Source organism: Argentina silus, assembly GCF_951799395.1.
Source record: "Argentina silus genome assembly, chromosome: 3".
Lineage (NCBI taxonomy): Eukaryota > Metazoa > Chordata > Actinopteri > Argentiniformes > Argentinidae > Argentina > Argentina silus.
The window spans coordinates 23,328,487-23,343,703 of NC_139657.1; the positions used below are offsets into that span (position 1 = coordinate 23,328,487).

Here is a 15,217-nt window from a genome sequence, read left to right on the forward strand (position 1 = left end):
CTAGTTTCACAGACATGCATTTCATGCATTTGGTGTAGCAGGGCTGTCAGTGTGTGACTCAGTGTTGCGTTGTTGTGTTGTGTCCTTAGGTTAAAGATGATGACGGAGCACCAGGAGCAGAGTGATGACATCAGCATCCTGACCCCCCAGGAGCTGGCTGAGTCCCCCAAGGATGAGGATGGCCACTGCCACCCACAGTTCAGGTAAGGCATTGCAGCAAGTCTCTACTTTAGCCCTAGGAAAAACCTTAGACCTTAGACCAGTCTCCTTTGGAAGCAACTTCATACTTTTCCTTTTCAACTGTATAGATCACTATGCTGATAAGAATCACCCTTCATGGAATGGTCAAAGAGCAGGGGACTGAACCCTCACACATTTTAAAAGTCAATTAAAGTTGCTTTAAAGCATTTGTAGAAATGGTCATTAAAAAGCTTTATTTAAGCATGCTTAAGAGCTAATTCAAGATTCAATGTGTGAATAATTCTCTCCCTGACAGTCTTCAGAGTGCAAAACAGATGGATCATGTCACCTTGTGTTGTTTTTGTGAGAGCTCACCAAAGAGCAGCTTGTGATAAGAAGCATATTACCATACTTGACGAATCATCTCACATGATGTAGTAGTGCATTGCTGAAGGCTAAATAATAGCTAGCATATGTGCACTATGTCAGTCAGGGTCGATGGTGCTACTCAGGTCACCCCACATTGCACACAGACTAAGGACAGGGACACCAGATGGAACTCAACTCTGTATTCCTTGAAAAAAAATTAATAATAATTAAAAGCCAAGAATACATTCTGTGATGTCCAACAGAAGTAACACTACTGCATTATAGTTGAATATCACCATCTATGTCCTTGACCCTAGAGTGTGTTTTCTGAGTCCTGTCTCCTCCTCTTTAGCACAAGTCGACCTGCATTCTGCTCCACTTTGGAGTCTCCTACAATATGAATACAGAGGGATGTACCCACACAACAAATACAGCTAAAGGTCTCCATGGTGTGAATACAGAGGGATATACCCACACAACAAACACAGCTAAAGGTCTCCATGGTGTGAATGTATTGGACTATCTACTTTTCCCTACCTGTTTTATTTGAATTGGCATACTGCATGATATACTCATGATATAATCACACCTCATGATTCAACACTGAACAGCGAGGTGTCTCTCCCACTGTGTCTAGGACCCACCCTTTCCCCAAAGGGTGATTTATAGCGATGTTTTCCTTTAGTCATGATGAGGATTAGCTGGGACATGCCAATGAAGCACCGGTGTCACTTCCTGATTTGACTGACCTACATCACAGAGAAACATATTCAATGTTGATTCGCTGCTCCCAACGCTAGGTGTACCACCTACATGTGCCAACTTCTGCTAACCAACCACGGAGCTAGCTAGTCAATCGTATTTCCACAAGTAGCTGAGTAGGCAAGGGAGAATGAGGATTTGGAGGTACTCACCACTGGGCAGCTGCTTAGGATTTAAAGCTTCTCTCAAACCTGATATGTTGTTCAATGGGGGTGACAGGTAGTCTAGAGGTTAGAGACACTGGCCAGCAATCAGTAGGTCACTGGTTCAATCCCCACCCTGGAAGGGAACCGGATGTGAGCTGGTGATTGGAGGGTGATCTCTCCACGCATTGACCATATTACTTCCAGAAGCCAACAGCAGTCCTCACACTGAGTGAGAAGCTTGTGCAGTTAAGCTATGAAAAGTTTCCACAGTGACAAAAGTATTTTATACATAGTCCCCCTATTTCAGGGAACCAGTAGTATTGGAAAATGGCCTTGGCAGGTGTTTCTGGTTAGTCAGGTTAGTTGTGTCATATCATTTGGGCAGGCATAAGAGTGCTGTCAATGTCTAGTGTTGATTCTATCCTTTATGTTTTCGAAGCCATTATATGAGAAATCAGGGGGGGGGGGCCTTCCTCTTGCACCTCCCGGAGTAGATGTCCTGCACAGCTGTGAGATCACAGCTGGGAGGTCATGGGAGGTCTTCCTGAAGTCCACGATCAGCTCCTTAGTTTTGCTGATTGAGGGAGAGGTTATAGTCCTGGCACCAGTTACCTCTTCCCTGTAGGCTGTTAGCGATCAGGCCAACCACAGTGGTGTCATCAGCAAACTTGATGATGGAGTTGGAGTTGTGCGTGGCCACACAGTCGTGGGTGAACAGGGAGGGAGTACAACAGGGACTGAGCACGCAGCCCTGGGGGGCCTCTGTGTTGAGAGTCAGAGTGGAGGAAGTGATACTGCCTATCCTCACCACCTGGAGACTGCCCGTCAGGATCCATTTACACAGGGAGGTGTTAAGACCCAGGTCCCTGAGCTTGGTGACGAGCTTGAAGGGGACTATGGTGTTGAATGCTGAACGGTAGTCAATGAACAGCATTCTCACGTACAATAGGTATCTTTCTTGTCCAGGTGGGATAGGGCAATGTGCCAGGTGAAAACAATGGCATCATCTGTGGATCTGTTGGGGCGGTATGCAAATTGATAAACATTTAAAACAGACTGTAAATCCCACATAACAAAAGCAAAATAAATGGGAAATAATTTAAAAAATAAAAAATAATTTCCCATTTATTTTGTTTTTGTTATGTGGGATTTACAGTCTGTTTTAAATGTTTATTGTCTGTTGTCTGTTATCATGAAGTGCTTTGAGAGGCTGGTTAAGTCCCACATCAACTCCACACTACCTCCCACACCGGACCCACTTCAATTTGCATACCGCCCCAACAGATCCACAGATGATGCCATTGTTTTCACCTGGCACATTGCCCTATCCCACCTGGACAAGAAAGATACCTATTGTACGTGAGAATGCTGTTCATTGACTACCGTTCAGCATGCTTCCTACTGTTGGCCCGCAGCACCTCCTGACCCTCATTTATCTGCAAGGCTTTGACGTTTTTTTTGTTTCCTACTACTGAAAGATTTGATTTTTCTTTGCCGGTCCTGAGCCTTCTCGATAATGCTGACCAGTTCCACTCAGCGTTCATATATTAATGATCAGCTCATTTCTTAATGTTGTTTTGGTTCAGATCCAGTTCATTTCAGTGAGTGAGTCAACACCTCTCCAGGCAGCATTGTGAAAAGAAGGGTTTCCCACCTTAGCATCTCAGTGACAGTATGTGATTATTATAGTCCTGATTTACCACAGCGCAATCAGTGTACATCCTTCGGAACGAGTGTCCAAATTGTGAGCCGCTAAGCGCTTTTTTCGGGTTGTGTGTGAGTGATGTTGGACGCAGATGAAAGAGGAGAAGGCTGTGCGCTGAGGGAGACCAAGAGAGTGTAGATCATTAGAAAAGAAAATGAATAGCCCCCCCCTCCCACCTCCGTCTCAGCCCTAGAACATCCACACACACACACACACACACACAGCATCACGTGTGAGTCCCAGTGGTGTTGCTGTCTGCTCACTGCACTCATCCGAAGAGGGAGAACCAGAATGAGTCATAGAGATCATCTGGGTTTGGGTCGTAGGAGAAAAATCTGAAATATAAGGGGGTCTTTGTATAATTGTCTCTGAATACATTTTTCTTCAATTGTACATCTTGAAATAGTCTCTTGTGCTTGTGTGTGTGCACATACATATCTGTGAACATGCTTGTAAGCATGTATAAACTCATGCCTGTATGTGTGCTTATTTATGTTGGCGTCTGTGTCTGTATGTGCACTTGTCTCAGTGGCGCCATGTCATCTTCAAGCTGCCGCTGAGACTCCATGCAGGATAAGTGCTAGCCAGGGAGTGTGGGCTGAGACCAGCTGGGCACCAGAGCCTGACACCTACCAAAGGTTCCCCACGCCTCACTCTACACACACAGAAACACACACACACACACACACACACACAAACACTACTCCATTCCACTCACGCAACAGAGGAGGCTGTTGCAGGAGAAGTGTTGTGGAGGCATAGAGCCCGGATCACACATGCCCAGAAAGAGGGAAGAGTGCTGCAGTCCACCGCACGTGCAGCTAGCTCACGTTGACAAGAGTGGAGAGCGGAGACCCGTTGTGTAACAGATATCTGAGAGAGACTAGGGGAGGGAGGGGGTAGGGGGGGGGTGTAATAGAGGGATGGTATGGGATAAAAATAGAAGGATGGACATTTATTGCATAGAGCAGGGGGGGGAGAAGAGAGGGATACTAGACGGAAATAAAATGAGGAGGGAGAGTGAGAAACCGAAATAAGGACAGAGGGGATAAGGAGAAAGAGAGAATGAAAAAAGGAGGGGGACTCCAAATCTTTAAACACACACGGTGCCATCTATCAGATCCACAGCCCAGAGCCACCACTCACACGCTGGTTAAATCTCAGTGAGAGCCAGGAGCCATGCCACTGGAAGTAACGACAGCTGTGCTATGTCTGTCATCTTCTCTTCGAAAATAGACACTGTACACCTGTTTCTCTCTCTCTCCTTTAACTGTTAGGGATCATAGTGGATTGCCAGACTGTGACTAAGACCGACAGCTTAGCTCAGCATTTCTGAGCTGAGTTGACATGATTGTAATGTTTTTTAGAATATCAAATGCTATCAGAGATGTTATTTTATTGTGAAAGGCACAAGCACACATTGGGCTAGTTTCCCAGTCCTAGATTAAGACTATTCCTGGACTGGAGAATCTCCTTTGGAAATGCTCTCTATAGTCTAGAAGTAAGGCTGCCCCATTGAGACAGACTGCAAATATCTCCATCGAAGTTACTGTACTGTACCACCATGCATGCAGAGTTCTAGTATGGTGAGAGAAGGACAACACTTGCCGTGTATTTTTTCCCCAATGTTTACCCCTGCTTGGAGGACTTGGCACATCAATGGCATTTGAAAGGGACTTGAAACCCTGGTAGCACTCTGTTAGTTGCCTGTGCCACTCCCGGCATGGTTGACAGTACCTCCGGTGTTGGGAAACATTCTGTACCCTGGCCTGCTTTTGGTTCCTGCAGTCTTAATTAAAAGCTGTTCAATTATGGAGGACGATGCCGCTCGCAGGTCCCTACGGAATGCCAGTGTTTTTCTATTAACAGCCTAGGCAGTGCCAAGGGACCCCCATGACACAGCATTGCCTGTTTACAGCACGGAACACACACTCGCACGCATACAAGCTAGACGTGCCACTTTCACACACACTATTCACATCCACACACACTATTACTACACATACTGTACACCGCAAACTGACATTTTTACTCAGTCAAACACACACACACTACACGCTGGCATTTAGATGGCTACTTACTGTATAGCCCTGTTATAAATTATCATGGATTTCCCCCCCCACTTATCTCCTTCCCCCTCTTTCTCTCTCCCCCCTTTCCTCTCTTTTTGATTCTCTTTCCCTCCATCTCTGTCTCTCTGTCTCTCTCCCTCCTTTCTATCCCTCCCTCCCTCCATCCCTTTTTTCTCCTCCCCCCCTTTCTCCCTCTCTACCTCTTCATAATAGGTGTGTGTGTGTGTGTGTGTGTGTGTGTGTGTGTGTGTGTATGCTGTGCTGTGCTGTGCTGGTATGGTATGGTTGTTTTCTCATGGCTGATGTGCTCTGACTTGTCCCACTGCCGCCCTGTGGGCTCTGTGTGTCTTGTCGGCTTACCTGCCTGCCAAGGTGTGTCTCTGCTACCAGGATGTCAAAGGGCAGCATGCCACTCACCTTTTTCCAACCCTAATGAGAATGCCACAAGAGATGCCCACGTGAGGTTGTGTTTCACACACAAACACTCACTCACTGTCTCTCTCTCTCTCTCTCTCTCTCTCTCTATTTTGCTCTCTCCCTCCCACACGATTCCATTGTTGCATGCATTCAGAGTTAGTATAAGCAGACACCTACAGTATACATGCACGTACACACTCCTCTCAGACCCACACACGCACACACACACACACACACACACACACAGTGCCATCTCTGTGTGGGATTTGCTGTGGCCCAGGCCATCAGCTAGAGTACAGCCTCTGTTTGTCTTGGGCAGACCTGATGCCAGCAGAAACTCTTTCCTCCGTCCTCACCTTCCTCCCTCCCTCCTCTCCTCCCTCATTACAGAAGCCAGCGGGGTTCAGGGCTGCAGGACAAACACACAGTTTGGGATTAACTGGCGCTCATCAACCTTGGTCACTTCAGTTCACAAGTGGACCATACCTCTTCAGTTTGTATAATAATATTTTTTTATTTGTATAGCACTTTTCAAAATACTCAAAGATACGTAACATAAAATAATCACCTAAAATATCATAGCAAGGATTTCCTTTGCCTCCAGCAGGGATTATATCATAATATAACAGGGAGGAACATTTCATACTAGAAGCTTCCCTTTCCCGTTAAACTGGTTTATGGCTCCTCTGTTCCGCATGGTTCATTTCATGTGAAACTCCCAATGGAAATACACACAGATAACGGTAGGCAGTTTACTGTAAAAGAGTTGTTAATTACAGGAATTACAGGGGAGCCAGTGTGAGTCTATGTAGGACACATAGTGAATGGCCTCTCTAGTACTGAGGGCTATAGAGGCTTAGTGAATGGACAGAGCTCTAAATTGGGTCTGGCTGTGTTTCAGGGGGCTGTGTGTGTGTGTGTGTGTGTGTGTGTGTGTGTGTGTGTGTGTGTGTGTGTGTGTGTGTGTGTGTGTGTGTGTGTGTGTGTGTGTGTGTGTGTGTGTGTGTGTGTGTGTGTGTGTGTGTGTGTGGATGTGTGTGTGGATGTGTGTGTGCATGCTCAAACAAGCCACCGTCTCCTGTGAGGGCCACCCAGGATCTCTTGAGGACAACAAATGCTTTGACCACCACTGCTACCGACACACTGACGCCTCTGACACTTCATCTAAAAACAATTTAACCCTCCACTCCTCTACTGCACCTCATATAAACAGACAGAAAATATTCACCCTTAGAAAAATCGTCATCAATGCAGACCACTGACCATGGTTTGATTTTGTGAGGCTTAACTTTGAATCTCTGATGGATTTTTTTACCTCTTATGTAACTTTGTACTTTTTATTAGCCACCATGAGAACCTACTGTATCTTGAAGAATATCTGACATGAACTCCTTGCCTGAGGGATTGTATCCAATAACTTTATTACTCCCTGCTCTCCTTTCGTAGACAGTGTGGAAGAAGTGCAGAGAACCATCTGTGCTTTCTCCCGCTTTCCTCTGAAATCTGTTTGCACAAGAATATAAACAAGGATGTCGGATACTTTCCATTTAACCATTATTATGTATTAATAGGCATATGTGCATTTAAATGGTCCTCTCTCAGATCAAATACAGATGACAGGGGCGGATTTCGGAGTTTGATACTCATGATGTAACTTGTCCCTGTCCTCGATTTGAGATCAGGGTAACATTTTCCCTGAAGGCAAGGAGTGAGAGGTCTGGGAATGTTGGCAAGGCCAGGAGTGGTGTGTCATGCCTAGTCTTGTGATTCAAGACAGAGCAGGTTGGCAGAGCAGGGTTCATTGTGCGCTTTTTTCTTTAAAGGTCATCATCTTCTTCTAATCTAAACCCCAAACGGAGGTGTGCTTCGGGAAACAAGTGAATGTAAATGGCTTAGACTTATGGCCTATGTCTTCTTGAGGGTATTGACTGATAAGTGTTGATACTCGCAATATTATTTATTGCACTGGCTCAAACGATGTGGGTGCTCCCATGAGAAATAAGGATATCTCCATAGCTCAAAAGGTACCCTCATAATAACAGTAAAAAATATTAATGTTGGTCCAATCCACTATTTTTATGGCATACCCAATAGCCAGTGTGTAATTTGAACTCTCGCTGTTATCAAACAGGTTATCTAAAACTCATCTGGATGGTATCCATCTGGATGGTATCCATCTGGATGGTGTCCACTTGTACTATCTACTTCACTAGTGGCCTACTCCAGTAGTGGCCTAGTTTTTGACTAAGCCTAAGTCTTACTGTCCAGTATATGATAGCAGTGGTATGTGTGACCCTGTACCTCGCTGGTCCCATAGTGGATCATTTAGTAGTCTCTTTTCCATAGCCGCTCTTGCTTACAACAAAGAGAGCCTATGAGAGTCACACTAGCTTACTTACATATTTCAGCTGTTGACGGTGGCACATAAGGAATGTTTCCGGACCTTCACTACACAAGACCGGTTGTGGCCGGTTTTCACTGATAGGCCACTTTGTCACTGTCAGTCTCTCTAGTTATTCAAATCCCTTTGTGGTTCAGGGGTTAAAGACTCGAGCTAATGTGACAATGAACCTATTTCTCCTTGACAGAGAAGCAGTCATAGTATACTGTATGGATATACTAAAGTAGAAATTGAGACTATTCAAAATGGAGTCTCTACCTGACATAGGATCTACAATCAACGTCATATATTTACCTATCTTACATAGAGTATGAAAAGCTCTCCTATTTCTCTTCCCAGTAATTAATGTTGTGGTCTAATACCCTGTTTACAACTGATGCAGTGCCAAAAATAGCCTCTTTTTAAGAGCCGTGTCCAACCCCTGACAGAGTCACGCCATTTCCACCGGATCCTTGTCACCTGTCACATGAGCCTTAGACAGGGGTCACTCCACCAGCCTAGGAGAGGTGAGGACATGGGGGCACATGAGGACAGGCAAAGGGACCGTCTGTAGCTTCCTGGTCTGACACGATGCATATACATTTTATTCATGACACGCCTTTCACACATCTGAGGACGCTGTATTGTATGTGAGTCGCAAATAGAATACAGGATATAAAACACAATAAAGCAAATATTGCTTATTGACTAGTGTGTGGGAGCTCTGTGTCCCTCAAACACAGTGTCTTTATGGGGGGTGGAAGGTTCTAGTAGGTATATCCAGTCAGGACATATCCAATTGAGTTAGCTGCTTGACTATTTGTCTTTTACTTGACTTTCTCCATTCAGCTTTGCATAAGCAGGCTTTTCATATTCCACAAGTATTTACATCCTCGCCCTGTCGTGTGTGTGTGCATGTGTTTGGGTTTTGACTGTGGGCTACAGGACCATTAGCATGCTTGTCATTGGTAGTGTTGATTAATGTGTGTGTGTGTGTGTGTGTGTCTGTGTGTGTGTGTGTGTGTGTGTGTGTGTGTGTGTGTGTCTGTGTGTGTGTCTGTGTGTGTGTCTGTGTGTGTGTGTGTGTGTGTGTGTGTGTGTGTGTGTGTGTGTGTGTGTGTTTCATCAGCCTCTTACTTGCCCTTTCTCTTTTTGACCTCTGTGTTACAGGCTGCAGCTGATAGATGACCTGTCATATGAGGATGTGAAGAAATGTTACCGTGGCTCAGTAAGTAGTTTACCTTTTATTCTTCCCTTTTTATAGACTTGTGTACAGTTCACCTTTATCCTACTTTATAAGGAAATAACTGGCCTTTTCAGTTCCATATACTGTATGTTTCCCCACCCACTGAAACAGTGTACCATGAGGGGAAACTTATAGATGTGTTGTAGGGAGTGGTAACTGTCACACTCGCACATTCTATATGATATAATATATGTCAAAACACGAATAACTTTTATAAATTGAACACTTAGTCCTCTTGATAAAGCTCACAGAATATTTTTACAGTATTTGCACACTGTAGGAATATATTTAGAAATTATTAGGATTTTATCATTATACAGGTTTTACCAGTCAGTGCCTCTGGTTAACAGTATGCAAATATATTTTTTTACGGATCAGACTTTATTTGACTTATGATTGCCGACACACACACACACACACACACACACACACACACACACACACACACACACACACACACACACACACACACACACACACACACACACACATATTCTTACTCAAACAAACACTCCCCTTCCTGATCACATGAAGATCACGCCAGAAGTTTCCAGTTGAAGTGGTGCAGGAGTTTCCGTCTCTGTCTAGCCTCGATTATGCACTTCACGAAGGGAAGGGCTTGTGTATGTGACTAGTACAAGGGGAAGGTATTGTCTGTCAGGCCACTACAGAGGCAAGGGATTGTCTGCCGGACCACTACAGAGGGGCACACGGCGAGGGAACACTGTTAGATGTTCCAGACCGGAAGGGAAGGGATTCAATTGGGTCAGGACACAGTGGGACACAGGAAGAGTGTCTGGGTCAGAACATAGAGGAACTCAGAGATGGTGTGGACAGTGTGTGTCGGTCCCCTGTGGAGTGGCCGGACCAGCACCTTGGGGATAAAACAGTGTTTGGGAGGTGTGTGTGCGTGCATTTGTGTGCGTGAGCAGTGTGTCTGCATACATGTGAGTGTGTGTGTGTATGTGTGTATGTGCGTACGTGCTTGCTTGAGTGCGCGGGCGCCAAGCTGGGCTTGTCTCTGGGCTCCAGACCCCTTAGGGACAGAGCAAGGCAGGATCACAGGCCACAGAGGAGGGGGATAAAACACTGTTTGAGGGGGTGTGTGCATGCATTCATGCATTTGAGTAGGTGTGTGTGTGTGTGTGTGTGTGTGTGTGTGTTTTTGGGCTTGGGCTTGTCTCTGGGCTCCGACTCCTCAGGGACAGAGGAACAGGGGCAGGATCATACAGCACAGAGGAATCTCTCCCATCTCACCCCACTCCTCTGTCCCCCCCTAAACAGACTGTCAGCAAGTACAACTCCCAGTACCACAAGCTGTTCCAGACCGTGCCCAAGGAGGAGATATTGATGAAAGGTAAGGAGAGATAAATCACACATGAACCACCCATCCAGGGATGAACCATTCCTGATACCATATTTCCAATGCCTTTCCACAGTCCTGAATGGGTGCATTATTATTATTTTTATTAAACCTTTATTTATGCAGGGGTTTCCCACTGAGACCAAGGTCTCTTTTTCAGGGGATTCCTGCTTATGATTTGAGGTAAAATGGGAGTTTTAAAAGAACTGCTTTATATACAAATAAAAAACAATGATAGGCCCTTCTTGAAGTCAAAGACTTCCAACCCACAGACTGATATAAAAGACAATGGTGGGTGCGGAAACTATCCCTGCATATGAGCCGCAGAGAAACCATGCATGTAAATTGTATCACCATAATCGAGGACAGGGAGGAGTGTCACCTGCACAATCCTCCTCCTATTGAAGGTGAAGCATGACTTATTTCTGTGCAAAAAAATAAAACAAGTGGTATTTCTGTACATATTGATTTCACCATGCAGAAATTACAAGAGTTATGAGAGTTTCTGCTTCAACCTCAAAGTAGTTTCTGTCAAATCCAAACTTTTGGAGTGTAGAGTCAAAAGAAGAAAATGTTTCACTGTCCAATTACTTACGCAGGGCACTGTATAGCTGGGGTCTATTTGTCAATGTAGTGTCAATCAGGGTAGATTTCCCAGGGTTTTTCAAATTAGCCATGTGGGCTTGGATATTAACTGTGTCAAGTTTAAATCACTGCATACATCTTTAAGCTTATCTGATAAATACGTCAACCAGTCCAGGTTGTCACCTATAATTAACATTTCCAATACTACATAGGAGGAGAACAATCCAGCAAGTTCATCAAGAGCAGAGGTTTCAGCAAAGGTGGGTGATAGACCCCTATCACCGTGAATCTAATGGCATACATTGCGGTTGAGATTCATTTAACTCCAGTTTTAAAAAGCATATGGCAGAAAAGAGAATGTTTTAGACCAAACACTCAGTCACTCAATTACCTTTCTCATTTGCATATGATTGTTAGTCACGTGGCTGAACTGGAATCACACTCAGCTCTCAACTCTTCCCAGTAGGCCTTCCACAATACCCAGCTGCTACTCTCTCTCTCTTTCTCCTTCTTTCTCCTTCTCTCTCTCTCTCTCTCTTTGTTTATTTCATTTTTCATTTGGCCTGTTTATTTCATGTTTGTATTTCATGCATTTTTGGTCATGATTACATATTTCAAAACCCTAGTGGTTTCATTTGAACTTATCATGCAGATAAATGCTTTCCAATCACATATACAGTCACTGGGCTTTTCAAATTGTGTTAAGATATTGTACCATGATCACTTTGTATTTACAACATGTGATAAAGCCCCTAAGGATATTTTTAAATTGTGTACAGCAAGCATGGCATAGTCTTGTCAGGCAGGTCCAGGCTCTCTCATATGTGTGTATTATGTTTCTGTGCACAAACTGAAGAAATATATCAGGGAACATGCATTTCTAGAAAGTGGTTTGCATGCTATTGGAAATCATCACCAACACTTCGCTCCTCAACCTCATACTGTTCCCGCTGTGTGTGCTAGTTTGAAGACAACAAATCTCAGTCTCACAGTTCCATGCATAGTCGACTGGTGTGTGTATTCCCAGTCTTATCCGTGTCTTTTCTCCATTCCCAGTGTATTCCTGCGCTCTCCTCCGAGACATCCTACTGCAGGGCCGCCTCTACATCTCCCGCAACTGGTTGTGTTTCTATGCCAACCTCTTTGGGAAGGACATCAAGGTGAGCGCAAAACAGTTGTGCCAGTATTCCATCGACTCCCCTGGCTCTTCTCTTCCAGTTACACTCTCTCTGCTCAGTTCCCAATGGGCGAAAATTGCAATGACTGCTCAAACTTTTGACACAAAATGGCTTTTCTTTTCAAACAATAAAGGGACTCCTACTCAAAAGAGGGAAATAGCTGTATAAACATTGAATTAGCTAGGCTAAATATAGGTATTATTATTTCAGTTGACATTAGGTTCTCTCTCTGCATGGACTTGACCTCCCAATTTTCTATTGACTAGAGATCCCTCAAACTAAATGGATGTTCCTCTGTTCAAATGCTAAAAGGTCCCCTTTGAATAGAGAATAAAGATGTCTGGTGGAGCCTTTATTGAAGGTTACTCTCCTTCTGTCCTTTGCACTCATCATCCTGAACACAAAGAAATGCAAATGTGTCTCACTGTATTCAATCTTTCTCTCTATTATTGTCAAGTCCAAGGTCGAAACCGCGTGTTTGCTTATGTTTCACAGCTCAAATAATTGTGCTGGGAAAAGAAAAAAAAACGTTACTAGGTAAATGTTGAAGATGAGGTGAGATTACATGTTTTATGCCCATATTGAAATAAGCACAATAAAGTAATTCAGTAGGCAGGTTACTCATCGAACAGCAAACAATTTTACAACCTTTTGACTTCATTTACAGTAAAGGAAACGTCACCTTCCTTTCCATTACATTTGCAAATAAAAGAAGAGTGAGAGATATCTCAAGGTCAAGTATGAAAATATATTTGTATGTTTAAGACTTATAATAGGTGCACAACTTGCATTGACCCAAACTACTATAAATCTAGATATATAGTGAAGTGTGGGGCTATAAAGTACAGTATATTAGATTAATCTGACTGATTAATCAACAAATTATTTAGTAGACAATTTTTTTTTAAATTGTTTGTAGCAAAGTGTACAGCAGTGTTGTACTAAGGAAGATCGGTTCAAGCAAGTAGCACCTATTTGTCTTCATCTATGGCATTGGGACTGGCAATTCACACCATTGATTTGCAGGCCATCATTTCATTGTTAACTCATAAAGTACCTTATTACTCCTCCAATCATTGTTAAAGGACCACTTCTGGGTTTGTTGTCTAGACATTTTTAGAAAATCTCATCCCTCAATAGCAAGGTGAAAAATAAGGCAAAAAATAATATAAATATCTGTAGATTAATCAGCTAATAGGAACTAATTTTTTTTAATCGACTGACAGCCGATGGTCAGCCGACCAATATATTATCCATTTACAGACATTGTCTTTTTTAAAAAAAAAAGAACTGACACCAATTGACCCTGACTTGGCCATGCTTTGGGGCTGTACCATCATCATAGTGTATGCTTTTTTAAATAACAAAACAGCTGTATTGAGTGAAGAAATATTAGAAATTATTTATTTGAATATGGATGCTCTTGAAGCTCAAAGTCCTGACCCAATAACCAGCAGTTTGAACTGGTGTCTGAGGAGAAAGCACACTGAACCCAGCTATCGTGTGTAAATGTGTGTGTACACACCAGCTGGACTAGACCTTTATTTGTTCCCTTTTTTCCTGAATGTTTGTTTTGACTTGTTCTGCCCCCTGCCACTCTTTAGGTTAGCACAAAGGTTCAGGTTCTAGGGTGCACAACTCACAGTATGTTCATGTAGCATAAAGGTCACATACAGTAGCTAGTTCCTAGTTGGTTGGGTGGGACTACTTATATTGCATTTATTTTGCACAAAGCTAGAAAGTATAGAACTTTTCCCAGTACTCAAAGACACTTTACATAAAACAACAATAAACAAACAAATACAATAAGGCAGTAGACTATAATTGGCTGAGTGTTGGTGTTAGAGTTCTTATGGCTTATGTCAGCTGAGTTACTGGGATGTTTTTTCACTATCCTACCTTCCTATTGATGCGCTATCCCCTGAAAACTCTTCACTATGTTCAAGAGTACAGTGGTGAATACAGTGTCACAGCACTGTTAGTGTCCATGCCTAGTGTCTCTCAATGTGCAATAACAATGCCCAAATAATGTTATTGCAGAAAGTGACAATACGTAACCAACAATGTTGTTCAATGTTTCTCAATGTTGCGCCTTGGCTTAGATGCCATGGGACTAAGGGAGGTTTTGGTTCAGGCAGGGGTGACCATGTCTCTGTTGTTCTCTAGGTGGCCATACCAGTGGTGTCAGTGCGTCTGGTGAAGAAACACAGGACAGCAGGCCTGGTTCCTAATGGGCTGGCCATCACTACAGACACCAGTCAGAAGGTACACACTCACACAACCAGCTAGCATGGCTGCCCGGCTGTGGCCCGGTCCAGAAACAACCCCTAATGCCCCACTGGGTACTCTGATGTTTGCAGATATGAAGGAATCTAATCAGGCTTATAGTAGGTGAGATGTAGCTATATTGCTTACATCTTGATCTGCAGACACCCAGAGCGGTGTTTCTGGACAGTGACCAATGTTGCTTTAGCCAACTTGTTATTACTTTGTCATACAAGGCAAATCAGCTATGACGTAGCATTGTTTTAACCATCATTAGATACCCACTGCAGTATGACTGTCTTGGATCTATAGTAGGCCATTGATGCTAACAGCTAGCCACATGGGATACCATGTCTACAAACACTGAACCAAACAGAATGTAGCCTCGTCAGCAAATGTTAGGGTTCATGGGAACACAGGCTGGCAGTTAATATCAGTCAAAACACCAAATGAAGCAATCCAGTCCCACCGAGGGGTCCAAAGGTAGAGGGTCCAGGGTATCCATTTGGCTTGTTCCACAGAGGGATTCAAAAAGTGCAGCCACCTGTG

At 43.8% G+C, this 15,217-nt stretch overlaps 1 protein-coding gene across 2 annotated transcripts in view; it reads left to right on the plus strand.

Moving 5' to 3' along the window:
• gramd2ab (GRAM domain containing 2Ab) overlaps positions 1–15,217 on the plus strand; it is a 32,900-nt gene that overhangs the window by 11,151 nt on the left and 6,532 nt on the right. For both annotated transcript variants that reach the window (XM_083667040.1, XM_083667041.1), the window contains exons 2-6: positions 90–203; positions 9,202–9,259; positions 10,562–10,634; positions 12,282–12,385; positions 14,570–14,668. In XM_083667040.1, the coding sequence (XP_083523166.1) occupies positions 97–203; positions 9,202–9,259; positions 10,562–10,634; positions 12,282–12,385; positions 14,570–14,668 (441 nt within the window). In that variant the 5' untranslated portion in view covers positions 90–96. The remainder of the gene's footprint in view (positions 1–89; positions 204–9,201; positions 9,260–10,561; positions 10,635–12,281; positions 12,386–14,569; positions 14,669–15,217) is intronic.